This window comes from Bufo bufo, chromosome 11 (assembly GCF_905171765.1).
Source record: "Bufo bufo chromosome 11, aBufBuf1.1, whole genome shotgun sequence".
NCBI classification, from domain to species: Eukaryota; Metazoa; Chordata; class Amphibia; order Anura; family Bufonidae; genus Bufo; species Bufo bufo.
The window spans coordinates 82,728,031-82,750,709 of NC_053399.1; the positions used below are offsets into that span (position 1 = coordinate 82,728,031).

Here is a 22,679-nt window from a genome sequence, read left to right on the forward strand (position 1 = left end):
CCCTTACGTTGGTGTGCACGAGCTCCAAGTCAGTCACTCAATGGTGCTTTTCATTTGCGAAAAAATTTAGATTTTTTTTTTTTTTTTTTTTAGAAAAAGTCATATCAGGACTCCCAAGTATATGAGAGGACTCCACCACTTAGCTCCCCCTGGAGGTTCTTAAGAGGGTTGTCCCACAATAAATAACATACATTTTTCATTACTTTTTAACTGCATGTAATTAAAAATTTAGCAAAGCCGCTAAATTATTCAATAAAATCTATCTTCCTAGCGCCATAACATGTTCTATTTTTTTGTTCCGCACCGCAGCTCCGGATTGCGGACCCATTCAAGTGAATGGGTCCGCATTCGTGATGCGGGGAGCACGCGGCATATTGCGGGCCACAATACGGCCACGGCTGTGTGCATGAGGCCTTAAGGTGCCATTTTAACTAAATAAAGCGGGGTCGGTTCTAGCTTTGTCATGTTCTATACGATGCCCGATTTACGTTTTTTTTATCGTTAATTATGGAATAAAACTTTTTAAGCGATTTTACGAAAAACAATTGACCCTGCAAGCATAAAACTGGCGACATTTTCTGTCAGCACTTTGATTGACAGGGCCCAGGGGTGATCAGGTTTACATCAAAGTGCAGAGAGAGCAGAGCCTCTAGGTGCAACGGTAACGCCCCCATTGCTCCTAGAGGCTCATTTGCATATATTCAAACGTAATTTTCCTCAGCAATGCGGGCACATAGGAACGTGGGACCAACACAGATGCCTTCACCTGCCAAGCGCACATTGAACAGGTCAGCCAGTGTCATAGGTGCAAAACTGCTGACAGATGCCCTTTAAGACAATATGGAGATGCACTGGTTAGGGGCAGATGATGAGCCATCCAAACATATTTAGCGCACCCTTCCAATCAGAGGGTCATTTTTTTTTCGGTAAAATGTTCGGGGTAGGCACAAAGTCGCTACCATGCTTGCAATATTTTTTCCCAATGCAAATTTAAAGTCTGAAAGTGAAAAAAATCGGGAGGCGGAATAGTACTGGATTTCCAGCAGATTTCAGCACACAGTATGTATCAGAATGTGCTTGAAATTTGCTTTGTGTGAATATGCCCGAAGGGTGAAACCCCCTCCCAGAGTTGTGCCAACACCTGATATCTCTTCTATGAAGCAGATGGGCAGAGGCTGGTGACCTCATTTGCAAGTGACTGCTCGCCTTGTTGAAATTTTACCTTTTTTTATTATTTTTAGTTTTCCTTACAACATATACATACATTTGAAATGCCTAAAAAGTGCCATAGAAATGACCAACAAATGCTCATGGGCTTTTTTTAACACAGTTTTGCCTTATTTTTGTGTAAATCCGTTTCTTACTATATGACCTGGAGGTCCTAATACAGGGCTCCTATTCCCCTGTACGGGGCTGCGTGTCATCACCACTAGGGGGAGCTATAGAGCAGTGGTCCCCAACCACCGATTCACGGCCCAGGACCGGGCCCTGGATGATTGTTTGCCGGGCCGCGACAAGGAGAAATGCCGGCAATCTCCATACCAGTATGACAATCCCTCAGGCAGCTGCTCCCAGCCAATCCCGGTGCTTCTTTCACGTACACCTGATGTGAGAGCAGTTATAACAGGCCCGCTGGTTGGTTAGTGGTAAGACAAATGCTGATTGGCTATAAATGGGTTGGGGGCGGGGTTAGCACAGCTGGGAAGTGTAGTGGTTAGTGCCTTGCTGTACCATACTGGGGCTGGTGACTACCTGCAGTGCACGACCCTGCGTGCTGCTGTCATGGGGTTGTTACTGCATGAGGTAGGTGATGCTTTGTGTTTGCATCATACAATAAGTTAGTTAAAGAAGCAACCTATGGCCTTAAGTGCACTACAAAGCCCAGCAAGCCCTCAGCTATTTATGCCATGCAGACACTGACTAGATATTGTATGGGGGGGGGTTGTTTCCCCATGCAGTATAATGTCACCTTGTCCCCAGCCGTCTTGTACAGTATAATGTCACCTTGTGGCCCCATACAATATAATGTCACCTTGTGGCCCCATACAATATAATGTCACCTTGTGGCCCCATACAGTATAATGTCACCTTGTGGCCCCATACAGTATAATGTCACCTTGTGGCCCCAGCCGCTTCATACACATAGTGCTATATATTTTAATATGCACCTTGTGTTTTGTTATGCGCGTGAATCAGTCAGCGCCGACCAGAACGACCTCCCCCTGGGAAAATTGTCTTGCATGAAACCGGTCCTTGGTGCACAAAAGGTTGGGGACCACTGTTATAGATGAAATAATAATAAAAGTGCGCAGGGAGCTCCATCTAGTGGCAGCTGCAGGTAGCCAGGATTTATTTATTTTTTTTACTCTAAAAGGCTGTTTTGAGAAATTTGAGCTGGATGTGTGAAAAGGTTAACTCGAACGCCGGATAATTTGAAGAAATTCATCCTCTACAGCAGGCATGCTCAACCTGCGGCCCTCCTAGCTGTTGTAAAACTACAACTCCCACAATGCCCTGCTGTAGGCTGTCCGAGAATGCTGGGAGTTGTAGTTTTGCAACAGCTGGAGGGCCACAGGTTGAGCATGCCTGCTCTACAGCAATACACACAGTCTTCTCCGATAATGTTTACAATTTCAGCCTAGATATTCACACCATTACTAAAGAAACGTATTATTTTACTAATCTCAAGCCGAAATCAACAGTGCAGCGCTCAGATTACACAACTCCTGCTGCCCTAGGCACCGAGACTGAACACACCCTGCTCAGCTGCCTGCGCCTTTTCCGAATACATAGTAAGCTTTCCTTTTACGCTTAGAAAACATTTTTGTAGCATTATAAAAATACAGAAATACAGAGACTCACACATACACACTTAGGGGGTCATTTACTGTAAGAAATACGCCTACAGTATATACGGCGCCTCTACATGACTTCAGCGCATCCACTGCCAGCTAAAGGGGCTTTTAAGACCGGCCTCTAAAATGCCTATCTTAATAAATGACCCCCCCCCCCCCACCCCCCTTAGTACATACCGTAAATACACACAGACATGTACCCTCACTAAATGGAGGCAAGAACACATACACACTCATGTCCCACAGGCGTGCACACAAGCACACTCACTTCTACACTCATGACATAACACACTCCGCACATGCACACAAGCACACTCACTTCTACACTCATGACATAACACACTCCGCACATGCACACAAGCACACTCACTTCTACACTCATGACATAACACACTCCGCACATGCACACAAGCACACTCATATCTACACTCATGACATAACACACTCCGCACATGCACACAAGCACACTCATATCTACACTCATGACATAACACACTCCGCACATGCACACAAGCACACTCACTTCTACACTCATGACATAACACACTCCGCACATGCACACAAGCACACTCATATCTACACTCATGACATAACACACTCCGCACATGCACACAAGCACACTCATATCTACACTCATGACATAACACACTCCGCACATGCACACAAGCACACTCACTTCTACACTCATGACATAACACACTCCGCACATGCACACAAGCACACTCATATCTACACTCATGACATAACACACTCCGCACATGCACACTCACTTCTACACTCATGACATAACACACTCCGCACATGCACACAAGCACACTCACTTCTACACTCATGACATAACACACTCTGCACATGCACACAAGCACACTCATATCTACACTCCTGACATAACACACTCCGCACATGCACACAACCACACTCACTTCTACACTCCTGACATAACACACTCCGCACATGCACACAAGCACACTCACTTCTACACTCATGACATAACACACTCCGCACATGCACACAAGCACACTCATATCTACACTCCTGACATAACACACTCCGCACATGCACACAAGCACACTCCCTTCTACACTCATGACATAACACACTCCGCACATGCACACAAGCACACTCATATCTACACTCATGACATAACACACTCCGCACATGCACACAAGCACACTCACTTCTACACTCATGACATAACACACTCCGCACATGCACACAAGCACACTCATATCTACACTCATGACATAACACACTCCGCACATGCACACAAGCACACTCATATCTACACTCCTGACATAACACACTCCGCACATGCACACAAGCACACTCCCTTCTACACTCATGACATAACACACTCCGCACATGCACACAAGCACACTCACATCTACACTCATGACATAACACACTCCGCACATGCACACTCACTACATACAGGCATAAACATGCTCACTTACTACATGTACAGGCACATAGTCATAAGCACACTTACAAATACAGGCATGCAGACAGTATATACACATATATAGCATCCAGTCAAACAATATAAAACAGCATCTAGGTCTAGCACAGTGAAGGTTATTTTGTACATCCCTAGTGGTCTACTGCACTAAAGGTGTTTGTGTCAGCACTTCTGGTCATCTAAGGCAGTGAAGGTTATTATCTACATCCCTGGTGATCTTGGACAGAGAGGGGTTTACGTCTAAATCCCTGGTTGATGGTCTAGGGCAGTGGAGAGGCCAATATAAGGAGTTAGTGTCAGCTCTCCTGGTGGTGTAGAGCTGTGAAGATTATCGTCTACATCCCGGGGGTCTAGGGCAGAGAAGAGATTTATGTCTGCATCCCTGGAGGTGATTAATTCCAGTAACCCGGGTGGTCTAGAGCAAATACGGGGTTAAGATAAGGGTGGTGTAGGGGAGTTTATAGGGGGTTAAAGTATGGATCCCTGGTGATCTAGGACAGTCAGATGGTTAAAAGGATGTTTTTTCCTAGATTTTTATACTGATGAGCTATCCTCTGGATGGGTCATAAGTATCTGATCAGTGGAGGTCCAACACCCGGGACCCCCGCCGATCAGCTGTTTGAGAAAGCACCGGCGCTCCTGTCTTAACTCACCAAGCACAGCGCTTGGTTTCACACTAGCCCCATTCACTTCTGTGGGGCTGAGCTGCTCCTAGGCCACGTCACAGATGCACCGGTGCCTTCTCAAAAAGCTGATCGGTGGGGGTCCCGGTTGCCGAACCCCCACTGATCAGATACTGATGACCTATCCCGAGGATGGGTCATCAGTATAAAAATCTTAGAAAACCCCTTTAATTTTTAAACAGTGGTGGAGGGCAGTGGAAGGGTTAATACTGCATATCCGGGGTCCACCTTTTCAGGCTCCAAAACTGAGCGGGAATAGCTTTGGAGGAACAGTTGCTATATCACCCCCCCCCCTCCCCCCATTTAATCTTAAAGGGGTTGTCCCACGAAAAATATTCTACAACTTTCAAACCAGCACCTGGATCTGAATACTTTTGTAATTGCATGTAATAAAAATAAAAAAAAACATAGCATAGCCACTAAGCTGTTCAATAAAATGTATCTGTATAGCGCCACCTGCTGTTTGTTCTTTTTCTTATTTCTTTGTCCTGCTCACTAAGAAGGCCGCGCATGCTCAGCTTAATCCTTCAACTGTCTCCTGAGCTGTGATAGGAAGAGCTGAGACACGCCCCCTGAGCTGTGATAGGGAGCGCATGGACACGCCCCCTGAGCTGCAGCAGAAAAGACACTCCCCTTCCGCTGTCAGCTTGGTATAAATCTAGCAGAGCAATGAATGGGGAGATCTCTGGATCCATGTGAGGTACAGGGCTGGTCCTAGCTTTGATAGAAAGAGACTGTCATGTACTGTATGATGTCCGATTTTCCCATCTTACATTAGTCATGGGATAACCCCTTTAAGGAAAGATGCCTGCCAGTGTTAGCGGCACCTACATTCAAAATGTAGGCATGCATTTATTAAAGTCCCACTTCACCCTTTTAAATTTGCCACCCTAGGCACCTGCCTTCAGATGTCTAGTAACCGATTCAGCCCTGAATGTGGGGAATGAGCAACATCGCAGTGCTATTTTCATGGAACATGGTCTAGGAAAGAAAATATGGGCCACTGGAAAACTGCATGTGTCAACAGTAAATAATCTTGAGCAAAACATTGCAAGAATACTCCACAGTTTTAAGTATACAGAGACCTACAACCTTGAGGATTATTAAAAAAAAAACACCTACTGTAGGTAGTCTGATTGTGTCTCTCCTCCCTTTTTTACTGCCATATCTTAAAAGTAGGGGACAGAAAAAAGTAAATAAAGTTTGACAGCGGGGTCAGACTACACAAAGGGTTTGTTTGTAGTCTGTAACCATGGAGATGCATAGGTTTACATAACAGCTGCATACACAAAATTAAAGAAAATCTGTCAATATTTGACCTATATAAGTAATGCTATGGTGCTGTCGTGCACTCAAACATGGTTTAAAACATACCTTTGATATTCTTTGGTGCATTTGCTATCACCAGGAAAATGATGTTTGGTCTATAAGCAAATTAGGCACAAAGGGGACATTTATAAAACAGAAAATACGACTAAATTTTTGGCGCAGATTGTGGAGTAAAGGGGACTGGCCGGCAAGCACGTCTCATTTACTATTTTCTACACCTGTTTTAGCTCGGAAGCTGTCTTACATTTAGAAGTAGAGGAGGATCCGCCGAAGTTATGAAGAGGCCGGCACCTCTACATAAATCCAGCAGATCCACTGCCAGGTATGTGGTGGCGGCTAAAACGCCGGTCTTAATAAATGTGCCCCAAAGTGCCCAGTAGGGCGTTTCCAAACTCCTAAAGAGCCCAAGCACACCTATACAGAGTGCCCAGGACCTCCTAACTCCCTGCGACATCCTTGATGCCTTCTTCCTCTTCTTGTGTGGTCGCCTCTCTGCTCTCTGTATGGGCCTGCACGCCACAATACATACAGTCAGGTCCATAAATATTGGGACATCGACACAATTCTAACATTTATGGCTCTATACACCACCACAATGGATTTGAATGGAATGAAACGAACAAGATGTGCTTTACCTGCAGACTGTCAGCTGTAATTTGAGGGTATTTACATCCAAATCAGGTGAACGGTGCAGGAATTACAACAGTTTCCATATGTGCCTCCCACTTGTTAAGGGGCCAAAAGTAATGGGACAGAATAATAATCATAAATCAAACTTTCACTTTTTAATACTTGGTTGCAAATCCTTTGCAGTCAATTACAGCCTGAAGTCTGGAACGCATAGACATCACCAGACGCTGGGTTTCATCCCTGGTGATGCTCTGCCAGGCCTCTACTGCAACTGTCTTCAGTTCCTGCTTGTTCTTGGGGCATTTTCCCTTCAGTTTTGTCTTCAGCAAGTGAAATGCATGCTCAATCGGATTCAGGTCAGGTGATTGACTTGGCCATTGCAGAACATTCCACTTCTTTCCCTTAAAAAACTCTTTGGTTGCTTTTGCAGTTATGCTTTGGGTCATTGTCCATCTGCACTGTGAAGCGCCGTCCAATGAGTTCTGAAGCATTTGGCTGAATATGAGCAGATAATATTGCCCGAAACACTTCAGAATTTATCCTGCTGCTTTTGTCAGCAGTCACCTCATCAATAAATACAAGAGAACCAGTTCCATTGGCAGCCATACATGCCCACGCCATGACACTACCACCACTATGCTACACTGATGAGGTGGTATGCTTAGGATCATGAGCAGTTCCTTTCCTTCTCCATACTCTTCTCTTCCCATCACTCTGGTACAAGTTGATCTCGGTCTCATCTGTCCATAGGATGTTCCAGAACTGTGAAGGCTTTTTTAGATGTCGTTTGGCAAACTCTAATCTGGCCTTCCTGTTTTTGAGGCTCACCAATGGTTTCCATCTTGTGGTGAACCCTCTGTATTCACTCTGGTGAAGTCTTCTCTTGATTGTTGACTTTGACACACATACACCTACCTCCTGGAGAGTGTTCTTGATCTGGCCAACTGTTGTGAATGGTGTTTTCTTCACCAGGGAAAGAATTCTTCGGTCATCCACCACAGTTGTTTTCCGTGGTCTTCCGGGTCTTTTGGTGTTGCTGAGCTCACTGATGCGTTCCTTCTTTTTAAGAATCTTCCAAACAGTTGTTTTGGCCAGGCCTAATGTTTTTGCTATCTCTCTGATGGGTTTGTGGTGTTTTTTCAGCCTAATGATGGCTTGCTTCACTGATGGTGACAGCTCTTTGGATCTCATCTTGAGAGTTGACAGCAACAGATTCCAAATACAAATAGCAGACTGGAAATGAACTCTGGACCTTTTATCTGCTCATTGTAATTGGGATAATGAGGGAATAACACACACCTGGCCATGGAACAGCTGAGAAGACAATTGTCCCATTACTTTTGGTCCCTTAACAAGTGGGAGGCACATATGAAAACTGTTGTAATTCCTGCACCGTTCACCTGATTTGGATGTAAATAGCCTCAAATTAAAGCTGACAGTCTGCAGGTAAAGCACATCTTGTTTGTTTCATTTCAAATCCATTGTGGTGGTGTATAGAGCCAAAAATGTTAGAATTGTGTCGATGTCCCAATATTTATGGACCTGACTGTAGTAATGGCATCGGCCTCGCTCTATGTACTGCACATGCGCAGCACTGCTGGCCTCAATACTGTGGGAGCACTGTGGTCTCGCAGTGGCGGAGTCAGGGCATTGACCTCACTCTATGTACTACACATGCACTGCGCAACTGGCTCCCTCACTGTGAGATTGCAGCACTCCCACAGTAATGAGGCTAACAGTCCTGCGCATGTGCTGTACATACAGTGAGGCCGATTCCCTTACTATATATTGTGGCATGCAGGCCCAGGCAGAGAGCGAAGAGGCAATCTCACATGCAGAGGAGGAAGGTATCAAGGACGTCGCAGGGAGTTAGGACCGCACAAGGGAACCACTGGGCTCACTGAGCAGGCGCGCTTGGGCTCACTGAGCAGGCGCGCTTGGGCTCACTGAACAGGCGCGCTTGGGCTCACTGAACAGGCGCGCTTGGGCTCACTGAACAGGCGGGCTCGGGCTCCCTAGGTAGGCGGGCTCACTGAGTAGGCGGGCTCACTGAGTAGGCGGGCTCACTGAGTAGGCGGGCTCACTGAGTAGGCGGGCTCACTGGACTACATTTTCTGGCAATAGCAAATGCAAAAAGTAAAACCAAAGGTATGTTTTAAACCGTGTTTGAGTGCATGACAGCACCATAGCATTACTTATATAGGCCAAATATGGACAGATTCCCATTAAAATAGCTTTGTAACTGGTCCAGTGACGTTCAAAAGACAACCCTGGAAAAACAGAGAAAGGCAGAAGGCAACAGTTACCTGCTATACTTTCTGCTCTGAAGGAATAGTGACGCCAGTATGTCAACCTAAAAATAAAATACGCTCAAAATACCCGTATTCCCTGGTCAGTAGGTCATAGTGATGTCACGTGACTGCGGCACTACAATGATTACACAGCGCCACTGGTTTAAAATAGGGGTCTGGAGATCAAGATGGAATTCACAGTGAAGCACTACATCAAGATAGATAGAGAGAGATAGAAACGAGATAGATAGAGAGAGATAGAGATAGATAGAGATAGATACGAGATTAGATAGATACGAGATTAGATAGATACGAGATTAGATAGATACGAGATTAGATAGATACGAGATTAGATAGATACGAGATTAGATAGATACGAGATTAGATAGATACGAGATTAGATAGATACGAGATTAGATAGATACGAGATTAGATAGATACGAGATTAGATAGATACGAGATTAGATAGATACGAGATTAGATAGATACGAGCTTAGATAGATACGAGCTTAGATAGATACGAGATTAGATAGATACGAGATTAGATAGATAGATACGAGATTAGATAGATAGGAGATTAGATAGATACGAGATTAGATAGATATGAGATTAGATAGATATGAGATTAGATAATTAGGAGATTAGATAATTAGGAGATTAGATAATTAGGAGATTAGATAATTAGGAGATTAGATAATTAGGAGATTAGATAATTAGGAGATTAGATAGATAGGAGATTAGATAGATACGAGATTAGATAGATACGAGATTAGATAGATATGAGATTAGATAATTAGGAGATTAGATAATTAGGAGATTAGATAGATACGAGATTAGATAGATAGGAGATTAGATAATTAGGAGATTAGATAGATACGAGATTAGATAGATAGGAGATTAGATAGATATGAGATTAGATAGATAGGGGATTAGATAGATACGGGATTAGATAGATACGGGATTAGATAGATACGAGATTAGATAGATACGAGATTAGATAGATACGAGATTAGATAGATACGAGATTAGATAGATACGAGATTAGATAGATACGAGATTAGATAGATACGAGATTAGATAGATACGAGATTAGATAGATAGGAGATTAGATAGATAGGAGATTAGATAGATAGGAGATTAGATAGATAGGAGATTAGATAGATAGGAGATTAGATAGATAGGAGATTAGATAGATAGGAGATTAGATAGATAGGAGATTAGATAGATAGGAGATTAGATAGATACGAGATTAGATAGATACGAGATTAGATAGATACGAGATTAGATAGATACGAGATTAGATAGATATGAGATTAGATAGATACGAGATTAGATAGATACGAGATTAGATAGATACGAGATTAGATAGATAGGAGAGATAGTATTAGATACATCCCCAACAGATGAGTGGACAGAGGATCTGATTGAGCTGCTATATTCGGGCACACGGCGGTGGCTTATAGAGGTGTGAGGATGAACATACATGATATACAGGGGATATTGGGCCCCTCAGATAACACATGTGAACAGGACCCTGGGAGGACCAGCAGAACTCCTCTATAAGCAGAGCTCTCTTCAATCAATACCCGCAACCCAGGACATTCAATGCAATTCAAATCAAGTCATTGCTGAGCAGCCAAGAACACAAGGCCCGGTGCAAGACAGGTATCCTCCATCAGCCAGCAGCCATCCTGAGTACCAGAAACGAGCACACCGCCTCCAGCCTCTGCTCGGTGTGGCCCCTGGTGTCCCTGTATTTCACGGCTACACACGCAGCCTCCAGTCTGTGTGGCCCCTGGTGTCCCCGTATTCCACGGCTACACACGCAGCCTCCAGTCTGTGTGGCCCCTGGTGTCCCCGTATTCCACGGCTACACACGCAGCCTCCAGCCTGTGTGGCCCCTGGCGTCCCCGTATTTCACGGCTACACACGTAGCCTCCAGCCTGTGTGGCCCCTGGCGTCCCTGTATTTCACGGCTACACACGCAGCCTCCAGCCTGTGTGGCCCCCGGTGTCCCCGTATTTCACGGCTACACACGCAGCCTCCAGTCTGTGTGGCCCCTGGTGTCCCCGTATTTCACGGCTACACACGCAGCCTCCAGTCTGTGTGGCCCCTGGTGTCCCCGTATTTCACGGCTACACACGCAGCCTCCAGTCTGTGTGGCCCCTGGTGTCCCCGTATTTCACGGCTACACACGCAGCCTCCAGCCTGTGTGGCCCCTGGTGTCCCCGTATTTCACGGCTACACACGCAGCCTCCAGTCTGTGTGGCCCCTGGCGTCCCCGTATTTCACGGCTACACACGCAGCCTCCAGCCTGTGTGGCCCCTGGTGTCCCCGTATTTCACGGCTACACACGCAGCCCGGTGTGGAAGGGGGTGGCGGGATGGGAGCTATGGATTCTCCCCCCTTCTGGCAGAGCTCAGCACCACTGTATGTGAACAGCTCCACAGGAGGGGAGAGGGAGGGAGGAGGGGGATTCCCAGAAAATATAGACATTTCTAAAGCCTTTCCTCCTTCCACACTGGGAAATTTAAAAAAAAAATTTGCTTTATGACATGGCTTTCTGCCAGGGACCACCGTCAGGGAAAACCGGGTCAGCCGCAATATCTGCATTGTACCTCGGAAAAATCTGCATCATTTTTTTTTTTTCTCTCTGCTTTTATGCTATTTCGGATAGAAATCCCCCCCTTACAGGGCAGATTTTCCTCCGTCCGCTCCTCCATAATACATCCAGAGCGTTCATTTCAGGCTCTCTGCCTTCGTACGTCACCGAGCTTGAAAACTCTGATACCTCCCATCTCGGGAAAAAAAAAAAAAAGAAATAAATCCCCCCCCCCCACTCCCAAAAAAAAGAGAGAGAGATCTAGCGGCAGCAGCGATGGAGGAAGGGAGGCATTCGCTTCTGATCTCTATTAAAGGGACACGGCTCGTGCAGCATGACACACACACAGCCCAGCTGCTCCGACGCCAGCAACTATCGCCACGTACTGATACAGCACACGTCAAAAAACCATCAAGCCAACCCCAAAATAGACGGTCCATGCCGATTGTCGCAGGGCCTGGGTGTCCTCCATCCGCGGCCGGTCCTCCCTATAGACAAAAATAGCTGATTTTTTTTTTTTCCAATGTAAGATTTGCAGCGGTACGTCCTTCCCCCCTTACCGCAGCGTCCACCACGTTGCTCAGGATCGACGCTTTATTTTTTTTTGCAAATGACTGCAATCCTTATCTAGTCTCTATGGGTGGATTTCCCAATTTCTGCCCCCTCCCCCTCGTCACGGAGAGGGGATCTAGATGGATGTGTGTGTGTGTGTTGACGGATCCCATATGGCCGTGGTAACCTAAACACAACACGAGCCGGGTGGAAATCCGGAATAGATTCCCTGGGATCCCATCGCAGGGGATCTAGGACAGGGATTGGAGGGATCTCCTTGCCTGGGGCTCTAGAGGTGATCAGTCCCATAGATAGATATAGATATAGTGGGATAGACCGATGCAATGACACCAGAGCCGGGCTGTAGGTAGAACTGGGGCTGTCATGTCTGTGGCTGCAGAGCCCAGCATAGGGATGATGCTGCTGGCACTATGTGCAGGTATTTCCTCCTACCACAGCCACCTCTGCAGATGCCGCGATCGGGGGGCTGCAAATCGGATCGAAGATGGTCTCTCTTATCAGCCAGGTGCCATTTTGTAGCGGCAGGTTGCCGGCTGGAAGCCCCTTATCCAAGACGCTGTCATGTCAATGGACACATACACACACAGGCAGACGCAGAACACCCGGCAAACGCTGCGTTATTTACCTGTCAACACCCCGACACGTATTTGGTGGTCGTGATTGGTAAGGATCATGCCCTCGGCCGCCATCTTCCTTCCGCCGGAGCCGCTGTCACCGGCCGTTCACTGAGCAGGAGAAGCCTGGGCTGGGAGAGCGGGGAGTTAGGCGAGCGAGCCGAGCGACGAGCGCATCCAACCCGGAGGGGGAGAGAGAGAGAGGGAGGAGGTAGCTAGGCGTGAGCAGTGCACAGCCGATGCTATCGAGCGAGCGCGCCTTCTTCTTCTCTGAGGGAATGTTACTACTGAGCGGCCAGTACTGTTCTGCTGTGGGATAATCACTACATAGCAGTGCGACAGAGTGCACGTTTTGGGCGGGAAAAAATTATATTGCACGTATATTATATACGATTTTGACATAATGGTATGAGAGGAGGGATTGCAAGCCAAGCCATCGATAAGGCCAGGGCCCGGACAGCGATATATCGCATACAATGTGCCATGGGCTCCTCTGTGACAAAAACTGTTGGAGACCCCATTTAAAGGGTTTCTGTAGTTTTTTTAGACTGAAGCTATAAACCGCACAGTATGGTGGGAGAAGCTAAAAACCGCACAGTATGGTGGGAGAAGCTATAAACTGCACAGTATGGTGGGAGAAGCTATAAACCGCACGGTATGGTGGGAGAAGCTAAAAACCGCACAGTATGGTGGGAGAAGCTAAAAACCGCACAGTATGGTGGGAGAAGCTATAAACCGCACAGTATGGTGGGAGAAGCTATAAACCGCACAGTATGGTGGGAGAAGCTATAAACCGCACAGTATGGTGGGAGAAGCTATAAACCGCACAGTATGGTGGGAGAAGCTATAAACCGCACGGTATGGTGGGAGAAGCCACAATAAATAGGGAAGGTAAAGTGACCACATAAGCAACGCCTGAGGCGAGGGTTGTGGCCATGACCAGAAACAACACAGACAAGAAACCTGTCAGATGAAACCACGTGTTGCCAGTCTCAATGATCTCCTGGTACCTGTCACAGGAACGTCATGGAGAAACCTTCAGCTTGCACCTTTTGAGATGGTCTATTGTGGATTTTGCAGTGTGTTTAGGATCATCCATTTGTAAAAGCCATCCTCTTTTCAACTTCAGCTTTTTTACAGTTGATGTCTGCTTCCAGAATTTGCCGGAATTTCTTTGAATCCATTGTTCCCTGTGCCATTGGCCACACAACCCCAAAGCATGATTGATCCACCCCATGCTTAATGATTCAAGAGATGTTCTTTTCATGCAAGTCTGTGCCCGTATTTCTCCAAACATACCTTTTGCTCATTGTGGCCTAAGAGTTCTATTTTAACCTCATCGGTCCACAGGACTTGTTTCCAAAATTCATCAGGTTTGTTTAGATGTTCTTGTGCAAACTTCTGATGCTTAATTTTGTTGTGAGGATGCAGGAGAGGTTTTCTTCTGATGACTTTACCATGAAGGCAATACTTGTGCAGGTGTCGCCGAACAGTAGAACAATATATCAGAACTCCAGAGTCTGCAAAATCTTCCTGAAGGTCTTTTACAATCAAGCGGTAGTTCTGATTTGCCTTTCTAGCAATCCTACCAGCAGCTGTCTCTGAAGATTTCCACAGTCTTCCAAACCCTCTCTTGACCTCCACTGTTCCTTCCATTTCTTAAATAAAATTTCGAACTGAGGAAATGGCAACCTGAAAATGCTTTTCTATCTTCTTATAGCCTTCTCCTGCTTTGTGGGCCTCAACCATTTTCATTTTCAGACTGTTAGGTAGCTTCTCAAAAGAACCTATGGCTGCTTTTTTTTGCGACAAGGTTAGAGGAGTCTTCGGTATTTATAAAGCTTTGGCATTTGAATCACCTGGTCTTTACTAATGATGATTGTTAACAAGCCTTAACCCTAGCAGGCTATTTAATTTCTGAGACCTCGGTCAAAGTTATCTGAGCACTTAAATCTCCTTGGGTTCCCATACTTTTGCAAGGTACGCCTTTCCTTTTTCCACTCTAAAATTGTACAAAAACCAAAATAATACACTGATATTGCTTAAAATGTTCAAATGTGTGTTTCTTCTTTAACTTTATGCCTTTTGGAGATCATTTCATCTTCAACTTGCTTAACTGTCCACAGTAACAGTCATTTTGACCAGGAGGGGGTCCAAACTTATGCATGCCACTCTATGTGTAATATGGGGGTGTGAATAAAGCCTAAGGGTCCATTCACATGTCCGTAAGTGTTTTGCGGATCCGCAAAACACGGACACCTGCAATGTGCGATCCGCAATTTGCGGATCCGCACATCACAGACACTATAATAGAAAATGCCTTTTCTGGTCCGCAATTGCGGACAAGAATAGGACATGTTCTATTTTTTCCAGTAACGAAATTGCGGATCCCGAAAAAACGGATCCCAAAAAAACGGATGCGGATCCCGAAAAACGGATGCGGATCCAGGAAATGTGGATTTGCATCCGTTCCAGCCCCATTGAAAGTGAATGGGTCCGCAAATTGCGGAACGAATGCGGACCCAAATTACGGACGTGTGAATGGACCCTAAGGCTGGATTCTGATGAGTGCATGAGGTCCATAAATGTGTTCCACGTGATGGCCACATTTCCCGGCGCAACCGCGGCTCTTCGGACCCAAACTCACTGCATCGTAGTGATTTATGACAAGCTGCGGTTAATATGGGAAATGTGGGTGTCACGGACCATCTTTATGGACCTCCTAAAGACATATTTTCACCTACTGTGGGGATTTTCTTTTGCATGTTTTTTATGACTATTTTTGACAAACCCTGTCAAGAAAATGCAGGACTTTTAAAAACAAAATAACTGCTACATGTGAATACACCCTGAATGCCTAGTCTTATAGTATATATATGTGGTCCTTTATTTAGCACACAACACACTGGGGGAAATTTACTAAGCATGTTGCGGCAGAATTATGGCGCAAAATGTGCCAAAAAGAATGGAGCTTTGATTTGTGCCAAATATATCAACTGTTTTCCCCAGAATTTTCACCATAAAGAATGCATCACACCAGAAATAAGTTATAAATGTCAAAGTGGGCGGAGCTATCAAATTGGCGCCTCACTTATCATTCTCTTATTAGCAGAAATGGCTCATATTGGTGCGGACAATTAAAGTGGTTGTCTCATCGTGGACAATGGGGGAATATCGCTAGGATATGCCCCCATTGTCTTATAGGTGCGGGTCCCACCACTGGGACCCGCACACATATCGAGAACGGAGCCGCGCAGGCGAAGGAGAGCGCACTGCGCATGCGCAGCCGCCCTACATTCATTTTCTATGGGGCCGGCGAAAATAGCCGAGCGCTGGCTCGGCTATTTCCGTGGCCCCATAGAAATAAATGGGAGGGGGGCACGCATGCACGGTAAGCTCCCATTTACTTCTATGGGGAGCCGGCTTGGTAGTGGCCGGACCGGAGTCCTCCAGCCACCACCTTGCAGAGCTCCGTTCTCGATATAGGTGCAGGTTCCAGCGCTGAGACCCGCACCTATAAGACAATGGGGGCATATCCTAGCGATATGCCCCCATTGTCTATGATGAGACAACCCCTTTAAGCCAGCTTATGTGAGGTTTTTTGTGTAAAAAGTTTCATTTATGACATAAAGATGTGACTTTTTGTCAAAAAGACGCATTTATGATAAGATAAACCAACTTGTCATGGGAACAAGTGATAGGTAAGTATTAAAACAATAAAAATAAAATGCATTTCTATCTAATATAAATGAGCAAAACAACAGGGTTTTGTCAGTAAATTGACATTCATCGATAACGACTAAAGTCGTAAGTCGCCAATGAAAATATAGCAAATATGTCTCAAAAGTGTGTTCTGGCACGATTGGCTGAAATGGTCCATTTTTGCTTAAAAAGTGTCATTTTAGTGGTATTGGCGTTAAAATGTTGCAAATCAAGAGAAATTTACCACTATACTCTGATTGAATAATACCGTTATACAGTAATATCACCACCACACACAATCACCAAATAATACCACCATACAATCTCAAAAAAATACTGCCATACAGTCATAAATAATACCACCATAGAGTAACCAAATAAGACGACTACACAGTGTACAAATAATACTACCACACACAGTCACTACTACCATAGTCACCAAATAACCACCACACATACAGCCAGAGCTCCACCATACATTGTACCTGCCAGAGACCTTCACCATACATTCTGCCTGCCAGAGATCCCCACCATACATTGTACCTGAGACCTCCACCATACATTGTACCTGTCAGATCTCCACCATACATTTTACATGCCAGAGACCTCCACAATACAATGTACCTGCCAGAGAGCTCCACCATACATTGTGCCTGCCAGAGACCTCCACCATACATTGTACCTGAGACCTCCACCATACATTATGCCTGCCAGAGATCTCCACCATACATTGTACCTGCCAGAGATCTCCACCATACATTGTACCTGAGACCTCCACCATACATTGTGCCTGCCAGAGAGCTCCACCATACATTGTGCCTGCCAGAGAGCTCCACCATACATTATGTCTGCCAGAGATCTCCACCATACATTGTACCTGTCAGAGAACTCCACCATACATTATGCCTGCCAGAGACCTCCACCATACATTGTACCTGTCAGAGAACTCCACCATACATTGTGCCTGCCAGAGACCTCCACCATACATTATGCCTGCCAGAGACCTCCACCATACATTGTGCCTGCCAGAGAACTCCACCATACATTGTGCCTGCCAGAGAACTCCACCATACATTGTGCCTGCCAGAGAGCTCCACCATACATTATGCCTGCCAGAGATCTCCACCATACATTGTACCTGTCAGAGACCTCCACCATACATTGTGCCTGCCAGAGACCTCCACCATACATTGTACCTGTCAGAGAACTCCACCATACATTGTGCCTGCCAGAGACCTCCACCATACATTATGCCTGCCAGAGAGCTCCACCATACATTATGCCTGCCAGAGAGCTCCACCATACATTGTACCTGTCAGAGAACTCCACCATACATTCTGCCTGCCAGAGAGCTCCACCATACATTGTACCTGTCAGAGAACTCCACCATACATTGTGCCTGCCAGAGATCTCCACCATACATTGTGCCTGCCAGAGACCTCCACCATACATTGTGCCTGCCAGAGAGCTCCACCATACATTGTACCTGTCAGAGAACTCCACCATACATTGTGCCTGCCAGAGACCTCCACCATACATTGTACCTGCCAGAGAGCTCCACCATACATTATGCCTGCCAGAGAGCTCCACCATACATTGTACCTGTCAGAGAACTCCACCATACATTCTGCCTGCCAGAGAGCTCCACCATACATTGTACCTGTCAGAGAACTCCACCATACATTGTGCCTGCCAGAGACCTCCACCATACATTATGCCTGCCAGAGAGCTCCACCATACATTATGCCTGCCAGAGAGCTCCACCATACATTGTACCTGTCAGAGAACTCCACCATACATTCTGCCTGCCAGAGAGCTCCACCATACATTGTACCTGTCAGAGAACTCCACCATACATTGTGCCTGCCACAGAGCTTGAGCATACATTGTACCTGTCAGAGATCTCCACCATACATTGTACCTGTCAGAGATCTCCACCATACATTGTACCTGCCAGAGACCTCCACCATACATTCTGCCTGACAGAGATCCCCACCATACATTGTACCTGAGACCTCCACCATACATGGCGCCTGTCAGATCTCCACCATACATTTTACATGCCAGAGACCTCCACAATACAATGTACCTGCCAGAGAGCTCCACCATACATTGTGCCTGCCAGAGACCTCCACCATACATTGTGCCTGCCAGAGAGCTCCACCATACATTGTGCCTGCCAGAGAGCTCCACCATACATTGTGCCTGCCAGAGAGCTCCACCATACATTGTGCCTGCCAGAGATCTCCACCATACATTGTGCCTGAGACCTCCACCATACATTGTGCCTGCCAGAGACCTCCACCATACATTGTGCCTGCCAGAGATCTCCACCATACATTGTGCCTGCCAGAGAGCTCCACCATACATTGTGCCTGCCAGAGAGCTCCACCGTACATTGTGCCTGCCAGAGAGCTCCACCATACATTGTGCCTGCCAGAGACCTCCACCATACATTGTGCCTGCCAGAGATCTCCACCATACATTGTGCCTGCCAGAGAGCTCCACCATACATTGTGCCTGCCAGAGATCTCCACCATACATTGTGCCTGCCAGAGAGCTCCACCATACATTGTGCCTGCCAGAGAGCTCCACCGTACATTGTGCCTGCCAGAGAGCTCCACCATACATTGTGCCTGCCAGAGATCTCCACTAGAGATGAGCGAATCGAAGTTGACGAAGCGGAATTTGATCCGAATTTCAGGAAAAATTTGATTTGCATCGAATTTCCTCACACTTCATATAAAAAAAATTCTAAAATGGCTGCTGCACGTGTTTGGACATGGAGCAAGGAACTCTGGGAACGAGGGATCACGCACAATTCCATGCATGCAGCCAATCAGCAGACAGCCCTGTGATGTCACATCCCTATAAATAGCCTCAGCCATCTTGGATTCAGCCATTTTCCAGTGTACTTAGTGCAGCGATAGATGTCAGCAGGCGCTAGGGACAGTGCTAGAAAAGACTTTAAAACTTTTATTTTGCAGTATAGAAGTTCAGGGAAAGGATAGGGAGGAATCATTCCACAGTATTGAAGCAGAACAGGGTTCAGGAGGGGAGTTTACAGCCTGGGTAATAGGAACAATCCTAATACACCTTGCTGCACTGACTGGGGATCCAAATTGCAATTACTGTATACAGCTCTGTAATCTCAGCAAACCGTTCTTGTTATTGGGGTGCAAGAGCTGTTTGATACAGCCATTAACAGGGTTTATTACAAGGAAATATTTCTATGTCTTATTTGCCCTTGTGCGGTGCAGTTATATGTTCTAAAGCATTTTTTGGCTTGTATAAGTGGGAAAAAAAGGGCTTATTAGCCGTTGAGTGGTGAAGTGAGAAAATTACAGCCCTTTTTGGCATTTATTAGTGGCAAAAAAATATATATTTGCCATTCAGCGATATATGTTCTAAAGCCCTTTTTGGCATGTATAAGTGGAAAAAATAAGGGCCTATTTGCCGTTCAGCGGTGCAGTTATATATTCTAAAGCCTTTTGTGGCAGTATAAGTAGAAAAAAATAAGGGCCTATTTGCCGTTCAGCAGTGCAGTCATACGTTCTAAAGCACTTTTTTGCATGTATTAGTGGCAAAAATATATATATTATTTGCCGTTCAGCAGTGCAGTTATATGTTCTAAAGCACTATTTTGCGTGTATTAGTGGCACAAAAAAAAGCATTTGCCGTTGTGTGGTGAAGTGAGAAAATTACAGCCCTTTTTGGCGTGTATTAGTGGCAAAAAAATATATATTTACCGTTCAGCGTTGCACTTATATGTTCTAAAGCCCTTTTTGGCATGTATTAGTGGCAAAAAATATATATTTGCCGTTGAGCGGTGCAGTTATATGTTCTAATGCCCTTTTTGGCGTGTATTAGTGGGAAAAAAGGGCTTATTAGCCGTTGTGTGGTGAAGTGAGGAAATTACAGACTTTTTTGGGGTGTTTTAATTTCCTTTTTATTTATTTATTTGATCTAACAGTATGTCAGACAGAGAAGTGCCAGGCCCTGCACAGGGGAGTGGCAGAGGCCTAAATGTTTGTGGCGCAGGAACAGGTCGCAGCAGAGTAAGGGGGCGTGGCAGCAGGAGTCGCAGCGAGAGGCCTGAGCTCCCAGTGTCGTCTAGCGGTCGTGTCTTGACCAGCAACCCAGCGGTACTGGAATGGTTGACTCGGTCATCCACTTCATCCCAAGTGATATCAGACACCCCCACCCAAGAGTCGGTGGGTTTGTCAGACACAACCCTTAGTTGGCATGGCCCGGGAGCAGGCCCTGTGCCCTCACCTGTCCTCAACCTGCCTCTGTCATTTTCTGTTCTCTCAGCCAGAGAAGTATTATATGCTGTGGAAGGAGCATATATATGCTGTGCGTATGACTTTTTGATCGCTTGGCATTACACTTATGTGGAAGGAGAGCTCCACTATACAGCGAGGACGAGCTACTAGAGGACAGTCAGCAGCTACTGGCCAGACAAGATCTGGAGGAGACATCCGCCGCTTCCTCTAGTAGGCGGGCAAGTAGTGATGAGGGGAGTAGCGTGGGAGCTGGTGTTGCGAGCAGTCAGGCTCCTGACCCAGAGACCGTTGAGGAGAAAATCAGTGACGTGCAGACAGTACTCGATGATGATGATGTAGCTGATTGCACTTGGAAACCGGGTGAATTAGGGGCTTCAGCATCATCTGGAGAAGAGGGTGGCAGCTTGCCCATGATGCAGCGGTGGAGCCAGCAAGTCGCTAGCGTGGCTGGGAGTCAACAGGGTGGCAGCAGTGGGAGGTCGGGAGCCAAACCTGCCCGGGTAGACCACCCGTTCGCAGGAGCCTACCTGCCCGGAAAGTAGTGGTGCAAGGGTTCACGGAAGCAGCGGCGGTAGCAGTCAGTTAGTGCGGAGTGTTGGGAGTAAAATCACCTACTTGGCCGTGTGGCAGTTTTTTGTTAAGCCGCCGTAGGAGGTGAACATGGCCATTTGTAGAATCTGTGGGCAGAAGATGAAGCGTGGCCAGGGTGCCAATATTGCCACCACTGCACTGCGTCAACATATGCAGCGTCACCATAAAGTGGCCTGGGAGAACCGTGGCTTCAATTTGGTGGTCCAGCCTACCGCAGCAACCGCTACATCACCCAGTGGCACGCACCCGATTTCAGGCACTCAAGGCTCCACCACCTCAGCCAAAGGGAGATGTCTGTCCTTCCCATCATCTGCTGGTCTTGATTCTCCTGCTCCTCCTATTACTACTCTTCAGTCATTCTGTCAGCAATCGATCACTGAAGCGATTGCCAAGAGACAGCAGTATGCGTGCACTCATCCAACGGTGCAGAAGCTGAATGTGCTCCTGGCCAAGTTGCTGGTGCTGAAGTTTCTCCCTTTCCAAGTGGTGGACTCTGCACATTTTAAAGAACTGATGGCTTGTGCCAAGCCGAGTCGGAGAGTCCCAAGCCATCATTTTTTTGCCAAAAAGGTAGTACCATCTCTGCACACGTATGTACTGTAGAACAGAAGGTGGGCCAGTCCTTGAGCCTGTTGGTGTCTGCCAAAGTGCACGGCAGCACCGACGTATGACGCTGTAAACTACGGTCAGGGACAATACATGTCCTTTATGGCCCACTGGGTGAATGTGGTTCCTGTACAGCCACACTAGCAAATTGGCCAGGTGACGCCGCTTCTGCCTTCACGTTCTGCAGGGCAAGGCGGTGTCATGCTGTTCTGCACCTGATTTGCCTGGGAAAATTTACATGCTAATGCCAAGTAAATCCTTTGTGGGATAGTGATCCTGCGCCTGCATACTTCAGCAGCCTCTAGCGCCTGCGCTTTGGGCCCCGATCTCCGGACATTCTAAGTCCGGAGCCGGGTGTTTGTGCGCATGCGCGAGTGACGCACTCACTCTAGCGATACTTCGGCACCGGCCGAGGGACGCCGGCGCCTGAGCAGAGTCCTCCTCTATCTCTATGTAAA

At 46.5% G+C, this 22,679-nt stretch overlaps 1 protein-coding gene across 13 annotated transcripts in view; it reads right to left on the bottom strand.

Moving 5' to 3' along the window:
- GPHN (gephyrin) overlaps window positions 1-13,126 on the bottom strand; it is a 268,675-nt gene extending 255,549 nt beyond the window's left edge. For all 13 annotated transcript variants that reach the window (XM_040411337.1, XM_040411335.1, XM_040411331.1 and 10 more), the window contains exon 1: window positions 13,048-13,126. In XM_040411337.1, the coding sequence (XP_040267271.1) occupies window positions 13,048-13,111 (64 nt within the window). In that variant the 5' untranslated portion in view covers window positions 13,112-13,126. The remainder of the gene's footprint in view (window positions 1-13,047) is intronic.
- Between the last annotated feature and the right edge of the window lie 9,553 nt (window positions 13,127-22,679).